At 43.3% G+C, this 14725-nt stretch overlaps 2 protein-coding genes across 2 annotated transcripts; both read right to left on the bottom strand.

Moving 5' to 3' along the window:
- Nucleotides 1-1347: 1347 nt before the first annotated feature.
- On the bottom strand, nucleotides 1348-11790 carry ivd (isovaleryl-CoA dehydrogenase). Its single transcript, XM_035742408.2, has 12 exons — nucleotides 11531-11790; nucleotides 10614-10703; nucleotides 10223-10274; nucleotides 9907-10076; nucleotides 8071-8164; nucleotides 7799-7929; nucleotides 5050-5146; nucleotides 4855-4948; nucleotides 3278-3359; nucleotides 2956-3060; nucleotides 2707-2779; nucleotides 1348-2519 (listed from the first exon to the last, which is right to left on the bottom strand). The coding sequence occupies exons 1-12, from the start codon at nucleotides 11651-11653 to the stop codon at nucleotides 2386-2388; spliced, it is 1245 nt and encodes a 414-aa protein (XP_035598301.2). The 5' UTR covers nucleotides 11654-11790; the 3' UTR covers nucleotides 1348-2385.
- A 412-nt stretch (nucleotides 11791-12202) lies between these two features.
- On the bottom strand, nucleotides 12203-14411 carry pomk (protein O-mannose kinase). Its single transcript, XM_035742409.2, has 3 exons — nucleotides 14256-14411; nucleotides 13172-13459; nucleotides 12203-13049 (listed from the first exon to the last, which is right to left on the bottom strand). The coding sequence occupies exons 2-3, from the start codon at nucleotides 13442-13444 to the stop codon at nucleotides 12273-12275; spliced, it is 1050 nt and encodes a 349-aa protein (XP_035598302.1). The 5' UTR covers nucleotides 13445-13459; nucleotides 14256-14411; the 3' UTR covers nucleotides 12203-12272.
- Between the last annotated feature and the right edge of the window lie 314 nt (nucleotides 14412-14725).

Raw genomic sequence — 14725 nt, 5'->3', positions numbered from 1 at the left:
TCAGGCTGATCGGCTCTCATTTAGGCAAATTAGAAATAAGTGCACTCAGGATATATGAGCCAAAGTTGGTTACTTTAAGGAGCAGTTCCCTCTCTGTGGGTCTAACCCCAAGAAGTTCTGGAAAACAGTTAAAGACCTGGAGAATAAACCCTCCTCACAACTGCATGTGTTCCTTGATGTTGATGTGGCGGTTACTTTTTTAAATTTGACCTTTAACGAGGCAAGTCAGTTAAGAACAAATTCTTATTTTCAATGATGGCCTAGGAATGGTGGGTTAACTGCCTTGTTCAGGGGCAGAACGACAGATTTTTACCTTGTCAGCTCGGGGATTCGATCTTGCAACCTTTCGGTCTAATCAACGCTCTAACCACAAGGCTACCTGCCGCCTCCTTACTGACAAGGAGCACATGGGATGAGCTCTTTCACCACCACTTGATTAAGTCAGGATTGACTCAGCCATGCCTCCTTGCCCGTCCAACATTTCCTCATCTCCCACCCCTTCTAATGTGACTATCAGTCCTATTAGCCAATGTACAATCAATCGATCGATAATAAAATAGAGGAACTACGAGCATGTGTATCCTACCAACGGGACATTAAAAACAGATTGGGATTTCTTATAAGCTTCTGGGTTAGAGACCCGCTCCTTGAAAGTGGCAGCTCTACCCTTTAGCTCAGTGCGGTTGTTGCCTGTAATCCATGGTTTCTGGTTGGGGTATAAAAATACAACATCATCGAGGCACTTATTGATGAAGCCAGTGACTGATGTAGTGTACTCAATGTCTTCGGAAGAATCCCAGAACATATTCCAGTCTGTGCAAGCAAAACAGTCCTGTAGCGTAGCATCCGTGTCATCTGACCACTTCTGTATTGAGTCACCTGTACTTCCTGCTTTAGTTTTTGCTTGTAAATAGGAATCATGAGGATATAATTATGGTCAGATTTGGAAAAATAAGGCGAGGGAGAGTTTTGTATACGTCTCTGTGTGTGGAGTAAAGGTGGTCTAGAGTTAAATTTTTTCCTCTGGTTGCATGTGACATGCTGGTAGAAGTTAGGTAAAATGGATTTAAGTTTGCCTGCATTTACGTTCTCGGCCACTAGGAGCGCCGCTTCTGGATGAGCATTTGCTTATGGCCTTATACAGCTTGTGGAGTGCGGTCTTAGTGCCAGCATCGGTTTGTGGTGGTAAATAGACAGCTACGAATAATATAGATGAGAGCTCTTGGTAAATAACGTGGTCTACAGCTTATCATGAGGTATTCTACCTCCGGCGAGCAATACCTCAAGACTTCCTTAATATTAGACATGGCGCACCGTTTGAATTTTAAATAAGACATGGCCCAATAGTGCAAAATCCAAGTAATTTTTTTATTCTACACAAACAGGACACCAACCAATTTGGATACTTAGTTTGAAACAAAATCTTGAGGAATTAACAAATCTTGCAATTTGTTCTTCCCATCAGACAATTTAGTTGATTTAACCATTTGAATATGCTCTTAAGTAAACAATGATATTTCCATTATAGAAAATCATTGTTTGGTACAAGTACATTGTTTTTGCTGACTATCTTCACTTCACATTCATTCATGGAGAAGATTTTCTACACAGCTCAACACCACTGAGAAAATGGAAAGTTTACAAATACTTTGAAAAAAAAAGTGTGACAACACAAAAAGAGAACGATAGTGTTAAGTCGTTAATGGTAGTGTACAAAGCCATGTACCCAGGAAACATCAACGAAAAGCAACAACTAACAGAAGGGGGACATTTTAATCTGAAGTTTGTCATGATTTAAAAATGCTGCTGCTTGCAAGAACTCTTTGCATAACAGAGCATATTGTATGGTACACTGCCTCACACACACTACTAGATTCCTCCACTATATAGACTAAGGTCATTTCACTGCAAGGTAGAATCAATAAAACCCTATTAAAAATGCCATAAATTATATTGTTACTGAAATAAGAAATGTTAAAAGTATGATAAATACAGTTTTAAATTGGGTTGATACCAGACTACTTATTGTATCTAAAACACTGGAGGCAGAGATCTAAGTCCACACCAGATGAATCATCATCCGTTGGTGCTACTCCGGTGCTTGTTGCCCATGACTAAAGCTGATATGGAGAATCATAGTGTTCCCTCGACTGTTTCTCCTACAGGGACCGTTTTGGTCCAAGGTAGAAACTTTTCACTAAAGGGTTCTTAAAACAGTTCTTTATTGGGTGAAAGGGTTCTACCTGGAACCAATAAAGGGTTCTCCTACACAGGGACAGGCAAAGAACCCTTTTAGAAACCTTTAAGAGTGTATAATGGTATTTCGTGTAAGGCCTTTGGGTGAGTCGTGATCCAGTGCGTGTACTTCTCTTCATCTTTCAAGGTCTACTTGTACATGGCATTGAAGGCTCGACCAATGATGAGCCTGCGCACCTCACTGGTGCCTGCTCCGATCTCGTACAGCTTGGCGTCCCTCAGGAAACGGCCCATGGGGTAATCATTAATGTAGCCGTTGCCACCTGTAGGTGAAGAAACGCAACAATGACTTGTCATAAATGAAATTAAAATCAAGCCCTCCAATCCCTCCACCTCCCCAGAGAGATTATAGTTAGGATGAACACAAGTGTAAAACAGTTGAGCATGCAATGTTAACATTAGCTACAAAGATGAACATGTTTCTATAAAAGTGCATGGCTTGGTTCTTACCCAGGCACTGAATTCCATCCAGAGCAACTTGAGTGGCATTCTCAGCACAATAAAGAATGACCCCAGCACAGTCCTACAATAACACCAAGATAATACTGTGCCATCCAATATATATTTTTTCCTATCACATTACATTATAAAATGTAACATTACATTTGTCATCAACACTTTCAGCCAATATATTTGCTGTTACATTACATCTATGAATTTCACATTAATAAAATGGACTTTGTTGTCGACAATTCTCACCATGGAATTGGAATGTCCCTTGTCACAGGCTCGTGCCACGTTATACAAATACTGTCTACATGCACCCAGGCGTGTGTACATGTCAGCCATCTTTGCTTGCATTAACTGGTAGGAAGAAAGAAACATTAATTCCAGAAAAGGCAAACTAAGTGTTATACTTGAAAGTATTATTAATTCTGACGTCAAATGTAGTCATTTTATAACCTTAAAGGAAGTGGTATATGCAAGAGAAATAGGTGGAGATCTGTTGTAAGTGGAATATGATTGACATAAGTGCCCTTCCTTATTTGACCGCCTGAGAATGGTTTGGTTGATTTCCCACCTGGAAGTGTCCAATTTTCTGTCCGAAAGCTTCTCTAACGTGCAGGTAGGGAACGGAAAAGTCCATCACAGCTTGCATAATGCTGAAAGAGGGGAGCATCATCTTCATTGCAGAACAAACTCAGCAAAAAAAGAAACATCCTCACTGTCAACTGCGTTTATTTTCAGAAAATGTAACATGTATAAATATTTGTATGAACATAAGATTCCACAACTGAGACATAAACTAAACAAGTTCCACAGACATGTGTCCCTGAACAAAGGGGGGCTCCAAAAATCAAAAGTAACAGTCAGTATCTGGTGTGGCCACCAGCTGCATTAAGTAATACAGTGCATCTCCTCCTCAATGACTGCAACAGATTTGTCGGTTCTTGCCGTGAGATTTTACCCCAACTCTTCCATCAAGGCACCTGCAAGTCCCCAGGCATTTCTGGGGGGGGGTGGGGGTGGCCTTAGCCCTCCAATCCCTGACGAGCTCAATGGAATTGAGATCAGGGCTCTTTGCTGGCTGTCGCAGAAGGTTGACATTCCTGTCTTGTAGGAAATCAGCCATACTGCTCGTTCTGTGCGTGGTGGCATTATCATGCTGGAGGGTCATGTCAGGATGAGCCTGCAGGAAGGGTACCACGAGGAAGGATGTCTTCCATGTAAAGCAAATCGTTGAGTAATGACAAGCTCAGTCCGACGATGCTGTGACACACCGCCCAAGACCATGAAGGACCCTCTACCTCGATCCCGCTCCAGAGCACAGGCCTCGGTGTAATGCTCATTCCTTCGACAATAAACCCGAATCCGACCATCACCCTTGGTGAGACAAAACCTTGACTCGTCAGTGAAGAGCACTTTTTGCCAGTCCTGTCTGGTCCAGCGACGGTGGGTTTGTGTCCATAGGCAACATTGTTGCCGGTGATGTCTGGTGAGGACCTGCCTTACAACAGGCCTACAAGCCTTCAGTCCAGCCTCTCTCAGCCCATTGTGGACAATCTGAGCACTGATGGAGGGATTGTGCGTTCCTGGTTTAACTCGGGCAGTTGTTGCCATCCTGTACCTGTCCCACAGGTGTGATGTTCGGATGTACCGATCCTGTGCAGGTGTTGTTGCACGTGGTCTGCCACTGCGAGGACAATCAGCTGCCCGTACGGTCTCCCTGTAGCGCTGTCTTAGGCGTCTCACAGTACGGACATTGCAATTCATTGCCCTAGCCACATCTGCAGTCCTCATGTCTCCTTGCAGCATGTCTAAGGCATGTTCACACAGATGAGCAGAGACCCCGGGCATCTCTCTTTGTGTTTTTCAGAGTCAGTAGAAAGGCCTCTTTAGTGTCCTAAGATTTCATAACTGGGACCTTAATTGCCTACCATCTGTAAGGTGTTAGTGTCTTAATGACCGTTCCACAGGTGCATGTTCATTAATTGTTTTATGGTTCACTGAACAAGCATGGGAAACAGTGTTTAAACCCTTTACAATGAAGATCTGTGAAGGTCTTTGAACGACAGGGCTCTGAAAAAGGGCCACTTTTTTTTTGCTGAGTTTAGATAGACGTAGACAGAATAGGTGTGTTAGAATATGTATATTTACCCAATAGGTCCTGCTGCGAGCACAAGTCTCTCCAGGTCGAGTCCAGTCATCATCACATAGACTCCCTTGTTGAGAGGACCCAAGACATTCTCCACTGTAATCAAAAGACACCGTTGCAATTGAAAACATAATTCATTATGATACAAAATATTACTGAATACACTCACAAATGTGCATACACGCTCAGGCACACACCTGGAATCTTGCAGTCCTCAAAGACAAGTTCACAAGTGTTGGATCCCCTCATTCCCAGTTTATCCAGCTTCTGTGCTGTGCTAAACCCTGGCATACCCTGTAGGAATAAAAGTTGGACACAATTTACCAATATGTCCAGACTAGGGTTGCAAAATTCTAGTATCTTTCACAAAACTCCCAGGTTTTCCAGAAATCCATAATCCTCCAAAAACACGATTACTGGGAAACCTGGCTAATGTCGGGAAAGTCCATGTAGAGGCCGAGACAGAAGCATTTCCATTATTGATCATAATAAATGAAAAATAATAAATAAAATAATAAATAATAAAATTAAGTGTTAAGTATAAACAGGTCCAGAACAACGGTCCCTCTAAAACTGCATGCGGCCGTGCAGTAGCCCAGACTGCCGTGCAGTAGCCCAGACTGCCGTGCAGTAGCCCAGACTGCCGTGCAGTAGCCCAGACTGCCGTGCAGTAGCCCAGACTGCCGTGCAGAACAAATATCAGCCCATGGAGAGAAGCCAGAGATTGGACTCAACTTTTTAGAGCAGTGGTCACCAACAGGTCTATCGTCCTCCAAGGCAATCCTAGTCGATAGCCAAACATTTCTGTAAAAACCCAACGATAAAGTCTTGTGTTCCTATTTTGTTTTATTTGTCTCAGGCTATTGCCAGTAGGTGCAGCCAATTTAGCTGCCCTGTGCAATGGGTAGGCAAACTTACCATGTTTAACCATTTCATGTGTCTGAAGGTACAAACGCTGCCTTCCCGGGGGGCCCGGAGAGCAAATCAAGTGCACTATAGGCTTACCGCTGGCCAATTGGATGGCTCATATTACTGTGTCTCCAGTAATTTAGCAGGCATAAAAGAAAGCAAAGTTGATACTGTGAGATTTACAAACATGACTAGAGAGAGACTGTATTCAACACTTATAAGCCATAAAATGCATATTCTTCCTATTTCCACAGGCGTTGTTATAATTTGCGGCTTTGGTCTTTTAATAATCAAGGAATATTTTACTTTCTCTGTTCATAGGAGTAACATGAATTTGTAGGCAGAAATGATGTGGTGAGACTCGAGTTTCGCCATCAGCTGAAAGACAGTCCTTTTTTGGTCAGTGTCAGCGGAGGAAAGGGAGAGCGGAGGGATGTTGAGAGGCAGACCGTCAGTCTGCTGCCCTCTCCCTCAGGCCAGTAAAATAAAAATGTAAAAGTATGTTTACTGAGCCTCAAGTAATACAACAACGGATTGATTACCAGTGTGATCATATAGCCTACCTCAAATTTTGAAATAAAATTTGAAAAAAGATTTATAAAAACATGTCCCGAACTATGCAGAGAAATTCAAGCAAAGCCAATATGCGGTATTAATGTATTGGGCGTACAGCTTACTGCAAACCTCATTGCTACAGTACTGTTTTTAATTGGTTAATGTTGCATAGGCTTACGTTTAAGTCATATAAAAAATATATATATAATCTGAGCAGTAGATCTCAGCTTGCATTTTTGACTCTGATCTTGACTAAGAAAAGGTTGGTGACCACTGTTCTACAGTTTTCCCAGTAAACACTCAACATTTCCCTTTATTGTGGCAATTGTGATCGAATCAACGCAATATTAGCCACTTTCAATATAACATACCTGAAACAAAAACTACGCAAGATATTTTGTTGTAGGCAGAACGCATTGGAGTAGGATTCTATTGCATTGACACACAGGACTCAGGCTGTACTCTACACAGACCGGTCCGGCATAACCAATCAGAGCTGCAATAGGCCTATATGCAAACAGACCATATATGGATCTGTCCATTTACTTTGAACTGGACTGTGTTTACAGCATGAGCAGTTGTGACTAGATGCGCTTGTTTTGAGCTCAAAGCGAGAGCTGAATGTAGCCACGTGTGCACATTTTGTTCATATCCTTTGCTAGTTAGTGAGTTATTAGCCCAGTTATAGATCATTTGTAGACAGCGATAGGGCAGTGATTGTTAGTGAGTTATTAGCCCAGTTATAGATCATTTGTAGACAGCGATAGGGCAGTGATTGCTTCCTACAAGAGCACAAAACATGTACATTCCTAGACATATTTGAAAAACGAGTCCAGTAAAGAGATCGTCTTAAAGGGGCAGTGTTGTATAGTATTCATTCATTCACATTCACATTCATTTGTCTGTTTCTCTGTAAATGGTATAATGCATTTTATTTTGTAAAGTAGTTTGCCTAAACAACATTTCCAGTCACCTTGTCTGAAGGACAAGTGGATAAACAGGTTAATGCCAAGCCCTGCATGTTTAAAAAAAAAAAGAAAAGTATTTTGAAATGTAGGCCTACATTGAACGCCAAACATTGGCTGCTACTGTAGGCTGAATGATAGAACAGCTATTTCCATGTTAAAATGTTATAGGATGCATTTTCTCCATTGTTGTAGATTGTAGGCAACTCTGGTAGGCCTACATTATGATCAAATAGACAGTAGCCTACTTGGCCACTTAAAACTAACTTAAAGCGGGTACAGCTTCAGAGTTCACAGTAAACACACGCTGGAAGTTGCACAGACTTTTCAAAACGTTTAAGTTTGCACTCCGCAGACCTGAAATTTGCTCAAAGCCAAACCAAAAAAAAAAACTAGAGGGAATAGACCCAGACCCATAACTGGTCAAACGTAAACAGGCCCAGACCCGTAACTGGTGAAGCTGTTTTAAGTGGAATATGGAAGGCGTTTGGTTTCATTGCCTAAGATAAATACTTGCCTTCTCCACAATGAAAGCTGTGATACCCTTTTGGTGAGCCTCCGGGTCTGTCTTAGCGTACACAATAAGAACGTCTGCATCTGGCCCGTTGGTGATCCAGAACTTTCCACCGTTAAGAACGTAGTGGTCACCTTCAGCAAAATAAAAACCCAGAGAGGAGACGGACAGCAGTATGAGCAATGATGCCCATTTAAAAAAAGGTAAGGAACTAGCTGAGTGAACTTGTGCTACTACGGAAAGGGATTTTAAGGAGAGTATTCCAGAGGGCTCACCTTCTTTCCTGGCCTTCAGTTTCATGGACACCACATCGGATCCGGCGTTGGGCTCACTCATTGCCAAGGCACCCACGTGCTCTCCTGTCATGAGCTGGGGACATTATATTGGAACGATAAGATATACAGTGCATTCATAAAGTATTCAGACCTGGACCTTTTCCCCACATTGTTACGTTACAGATTTATTCTAAAACGTATTAAAGCAATCGTTTCTCAATCTACACACACTACTCCATAACGACATTTTTTTTAAAAATGATTTCAAATGTATTCAAAATAAAAAAGAAAGAAATACCATATTTACGCAAGCATTCAGACCCTTTGCTATGAGACTCAAAATTGAGCTCAGGAACATCCAGTTTCCATTGATCATCCTTGAGATGTTTCTACAACTTGGAGTCCACTAGTAGTACATTTAATTGATTGGACAGGATTTGGAAAGTTGGAAAGGCACACGCCTGTCTATATAAAGGTCCCACAGTTGACAGTGCATGTCAAAGCAAAAACCAAGCCATAATGTCGAAGGAATTGTCTGTAGAGCTCCGAGACAAGATTGTGCCGAGGCACAGATCTGGGGAAGGGTACCACAAAAAAAGGCTGCAGCATTGAAGATCCCCAGAACACAGTGGCCTCCATAATTCTTAAATGGAGGAAGTTTGGAACCACCAAGACTCTTCCTAGAGCTGGTTGCCCGGCCAAACTGAGCCATCGGCAGAGAAGGGAGGTGACCAAGAACCTGATGGTCACTCTGACAGAGCTCCAGAGTTCCGCTGTGGCGATGGGAGAACCTTCCCGAAGGACAACCATCTCTGCAGCACTCCACCGTTGAGGCCTTTATGGTAAAATGGCCAAATGGAAGCCACTCCACAGTAAAAAAGGCATATGACTGCCCGCTCAGAGTTTGCCAAAAGGCACCTAAAAACAAGATTGTCTGGTCTGAGGAAACCAAGATTGAACTCTTTGCCAAGTGTCACTTCTGGAGGAAACCTGCCACCATCCCTACGGTGAAGCATGGTGGTGGCAGCGTCATGGTGTGGGGATGTTTTTCAGCAGCAGGGACAGGGAGACTGGTCAGGATTGAGGGAAAGATGAACAGAGCAAAATACAGAGAGAGATCCTTGATGAAAACCTGCTCCAGAGCGCTCAGGACCTGAGACTTGGGCAAAAGGTTCCCCTTCCAACAGGACACTGACCCTAGGCACAAAGCCAAGACAACCCAGGAGTGGCTTCGGGACAAGTCTGAATTTCCTTGAGTGGCCCAGCCTGAGCCCGGAATTGTACTCGATAGAACATCTCTGGAGAGACCTGAAAATAGCTGTGCAGCGATGCTCCCCATCCAACCTAACAGAGCTTGAGATGATCTGCAGAGAAGACTTAGAGAAACACCACAAATATAGGTGTGCCAAGCTTGTAGTGTCATACCCAAGTAGACTCAAGGCTGTAAATGCTGCCAAAGTGCTTCAACAAAGTATTGAGTAAAGGTTCTGAATACTTAAGTAAAATGTGATAGTTACTTTTTTTGCTTTGTCATTATGGGGTATTGTGTGTAGATTGATGGGGGGGACAATTTAATCCATTTTAGAATAAGGTTGAAATGTAGAAAAAGTGAAGGGGTCTGAATAGTTTCTGAATGCACTGAAACATGGCTATTTCAATGTGAAACTGCCTGTATAGAGTAGACACAAACATGCTCTCCTGTCATGAGCTGGGAAAGACTACAGCATACATTTCATATCAAAGAAATAAAAAGACCATCTGGCTATTGCACTTTGAGGCTGCCTGTATACTTCAGAGTGCATTAAGCATGTATGGGACTACAAATATCATCCACACCTTGGCCATGTACTTGTCCTTCTGCTTCGTGTTGCCATGGCGCACCATCTGATTGACACAGAGGTTCGAATGGGCCCCGTAGCTGAGGGCGACAGCCGCCGACACTCGCGACATTTCCTCCATCACAATCACATGATCTAGGTAACCCAATCCTGAACCACCATAATCCACTGTGGGGGGGGTAATATAGTTATGATACTACTTCTACATCAGATCACCATCACAGCCATTGATGAAACTACTGGTAAACTATTTTTTAACTCAGGGATAAATAGCATAGTGATACATCAACCCAAAATCAGTATCCATCTCTTACATGGGGCAGTGATACCCAGAAGTCCCATATCACCCATGTCCCTCCAAAAGTCCTGCATGAAAAAAAAAACAACCCAAGAGGTTACCAGGTGTAAACCAGGGGCCTTACAAAGTTCATATTTTTCATCCCAAAATACACACTCAATGTAGACCTACATGAAGAACATTAAGAGTAACCTCTATTGTAATACAATGTCCAGTATTTTTATGATTTAGGTCATGGATCCTAATGATGTCCTGTTAGTCATTTGAGGTGGATTGTACTGTTTGTAGTGCAGCAAACAGTAAGGTAATACAATTATTCAAGATGAATGCCACACTCTACCTCGTATTATGGTAAGGTTGTCCTAGCTTGCTAGTTCTTATTAGAATAGTATACTTCATCATCTCACCCGCATCCCAACAAATTCATTGCTCTTGTCAATCTCATCGGCAATGGGTGCCAGCTTCTCGGCTAGGAACCTCCGGATTGTCTGTCGGAGCTGGACAAAATAGGGAATGACAGCGAAAATATAAAGAAAAATGTATCGACATGAATTTCAAACGGAATATGTTCACATGTATACCGTTGAGTACTGTTAAAAAAATATGTATCAATACAATAACTACTAGATGGTATCAACAGCCTGGTTCCTCTCTAGGGAGTTTTTCCTAGCCACCGTGCTTCTACACCTGCATTGCTTGCTGTTTGGGGTTTTAGGCTGGGTTTCTGTACAGCACGTTGAGATATCAGCTGATGTACGAAGGGCTATATAAATACATTTGAACATATTTTGATATTGTTATGCAAAACGTAGTTTATTCCCCTTCAGAGCGAAGCAGCGTCACATGCATGCACGAACTTTCACCCAATTAAAAGCTGCACAAGAAACCCACCCCTCGTCCACATCAACGTTAGTTGTCCGCATGTAACCTTTGTCTAGGATCATACCAGTAGCTACCAGAGGTCTGGAAGCATCGTCTGCCCCGTGCATACATTTGCTCTGAACCGACTACTAGTGAGCTACAGCTAACTGAGCTGAACAACGAGCGTCTCGATGTCCAGGCAATATAGTTAGTTAGTACAACCAAAAGCCATCTAAATAAAGACTCTCGACACAACAGTTATGTCATAACAGTAGCAGTCCGTCATTTTGGCCTTTAACACTTGCTACGCGTCCTTGACACCTTTCTGTTTTGTTCCTTCATTAAAAAACAACCACAATACAGACTTTCAATTGAGCTTGTTGACTGAATAATGTCAGCGGTCTTTGCTCGTTAGCTAGCTAACGTTAGTTGAAAGTTAGCTACTTCAGTTATCTAACGTTACTTGTATCTGCTCCTCGGTAAGCCCGTTGACGACATCATCCACGGGAAGACCGACAGCGCATCCTCGTCTTGAAATCTCAGTGATTCTTGCACCCAGGCGGAATGCACTCCTGACTGCAAACATTGTTCAATTGCGGTACTAGACTGTATCCTCCGAAACAGTCAAGATCAGCGAAAGGTCGGATAATTACACAATTACCGAGAACGGGAAGTGTCGGACGTGCTACAACAATCCACAAAACAGGGATGTATTCATCACGTCTTGCAACGGAAACCGGTTAAGAACCGAACGGGGCGGGACCTAACTGAATTTGTCCTATAGAAACTCTCGTTTTCTTTTGCAAAACGTTTTCCGTTTGGCGTAAACGGTTTGTTGCAAAATACTAATTGTTTTGCAACAATTGTTTTTAATTAATACACCCCATGTTTGGAAGGGAATTCCCTCTATTATGCGCGAAGGTTTATGTTAATAGGATAACGGGTGCGTTAGCGCCACCCTGTGTCCTGGAGCACATCTTATGACATGATGGGCTACTTGCAGCAGAGACTGTACTAATTATTTCAACACAAATTCATCGAAGATAAAAGTGAGCAAATGTTTAAAAAATAATAATAATAATAATTGTTGTTTGATTTTCAAAGGTAACATCTCAAAGGGTAAATTATAAAACTGTGACAAAAAAAGTTATTTTATTTTTAAATGACACAGTCCAGTTTCTTATCAGTACAAAGACAAAGTGAGATTAAAGCATGTCTCTGGAGCCACCAGGACCGGGACTGTCTCTCATCATGGTTGCATAGACTGATCTGTACACGCTCAGGACATCCATTGCAGAGGGGCGAAGATGAGGGTCTCTTCTCTTACACTCCCCGTTGATCTGAAAGAGGTGGAAGTGGACCACGTCACTTCCCGCTACCCTCCCCATCAGGAAACGTGTAACATCTGGAATCTTCCAAATGTCCGTTTTTTCATCGTACCCCGGCATAAGCTCATCGACAAATGGCTGGTCGTCACTGTGGGGCCACAGCTGCTCTGGGGCCACAAATTCCCCTGTGAGCTCCCGGTGGCCGCATCTCACTAGCGAGCCTGCAGGGGCCCCGACCTCTGGCAGGGCATCCAGGTCATTGACCACCAGGTGGAAGTCGCTGGTCAGCAGGAACTGTGACAGGGTTTTCACCAGGTCATTGGAGTCACACATGACTCTGGTCCCGGCGGGGCTGGTGTGGAGGTAATGGAGAATGGAGACGTAGTCCAGTGCCAGCCGCAGGTGGGTCTGCCAGGTGTCCCGTATGCGGTGCCTCTCCTGGGCCAGCACGGCATCCAGGTTGAGCAGAGAGCCCAGCGGATGGTACTCTGTGACCAGGGTGTGGTCCTCTGAGCACAGGCCTACCAGCACCACCACATGGGGCCCTTGGAGTGCCTGGAGCATGGAGAGCCCATGGAGGAAGTCCTCCTGGTACTCCGGAGAGGAGAGCTTGGACAGGGCTACTTTGTGACCCTTCCACTCGGACAGGAAAACCTATGGGAGGGGGAGGAGGACACTGAATAAACACTTCAGGTTTTGTTATGTATTCAGGTTTGTTACGTCAAAATGAAATTGGGCATATGTTTCGAATTTTTTTCTGTTGTTGTGTGGCTAACCTGCTTAACAGCTCCCTGGCCGATCATCTTCAACTTGCGCACCTCTGTGCGAACTTGTGGACACTCCAGCCAGGGCGAACAGTTCCTCATGTTGGCCATCCTAAAGTGACGGGGCGGACATGCCCCATGAGGAGTCAGGTGGGGGTCGCCGTCGCCACTCTGCTGCAGCGAGTCCAGGTACAAGTAGATCACCACATTGCCCAATAGCAGAGCACCAAGGCACACCAGCACCACTGGAACACCGCGTGAGGTAGTGCTGTTGCTTCTGCCCATGTTGCTGTCCTGAGCCTGCTCACAAAAGGAAGAGAAGTAGGCAACCTTTAGAAACCCACAGACCTAACAATTGGCTTAGCTACTGTAGCTATGACATTCAGTCTTAAATTACAAGCAGTCTCCCTCCCTGGCATTTAGGAGTTGCAGCAACCTAGCTCTGCAGTGGGCCATGATCTAGAATCCACAATGAGAACAGAAACGAACCTTGATACTTCCAGCACCCTCGGTCTTTGCATAGCTAGCTAACTACATATGAAACCGACGTCAACGTGCGCTGCTAACAGCCACTTTCAGACTGCCCAATACTGAGCAGTTACTAGCCAACCCAACACCCGGCTAAGCAGCTGCATGCTACCTCGCTCATGACTCTCGGTTCCTTTACACATGAGTGATTGGACGAAAGTGTCTTCTGTAAGGGGGAGTTTGGTCAAGAGCATCGACGATCGGTCTGAAGATTAACACGCATCGCTTGCAGTACGGTTTTGTACCTTGATACCTTGTACCTTTCATATTATAGGATGAGTGTTACTACACAGACAAAATCTAAAATTTTACAACGCATGTTCCAGCCTCTGGTGTACATGCATGTGTATTTTCGGTTTGTGACATTATTTGTATTTGATATGAACATACCAGTAGAGGGATTTATGTTTCGAGAACGGTAGCTACCGCAATTGAGATTCGATTCTCGTTTAGATGGGAGTATTTGGCTGTTTTTGGCCTCCAGAGCCAATTCGCCTTTAAACATAGTAAAGGAATAACGTTAGGACCCGAGTGGGAACTACAGGTTAGCAGCTAGTAACTAACTTACCCCTTATTTTACATGATGAGTGAAGACGCTCCGACCTCGATTCTTATCTATTTAGGAATTGTTCTTTATCAACAGTATATTGTTGTCATTAATTTCTCCAACGTTGAACAATTACATCCGGGTAAAACTTCTACTTGAAGTTCAACTTCATAATAAAAGTCCCCTCGTAGCAAATCAAATCACATTTTGACACATGCGCCGAATACAACAGATGTACACTTTTACCGTGAAATGCTTACTTACGAGCCTTTCCCCAACATTGCAGAAGTTAACAAGTAACACAATTGGCTAATAAAAGTAGAAAAATAATAACGCAATATAACAATAACAGGGATATTTATTTATTTTATTTATTTAACCTTTCATTGACTAGGCAAGTCAGTTAAGAACAAATTCTTATTTACAATGATGGCTGTACACGGAGTACCAGTACCAAGTTCAGTGAGTGTTCACTGTGCATAGTCAGCGTA

This window comes from Oncorhynchus keta, chromosome 29, assembly GCF_023373465.1.
Source record: "Oncorhynchus keta strain PuntledgeMale-10-30-2019 chromosome 29, Oket_V2, whole genome shotgun sequence".
Lineage (NCBI taxonomy): Eukaryota > Metazoa > Chordata > Actinopteri > Salmoniformes > Salmonidae > Oncorhynchus > Oncorhynchus keta.
The sequence above is the reverse complement of the archived record's forward strand: the minus strand, read 5'-3'. Positions and strand labels throughout refer to the sequence as shown.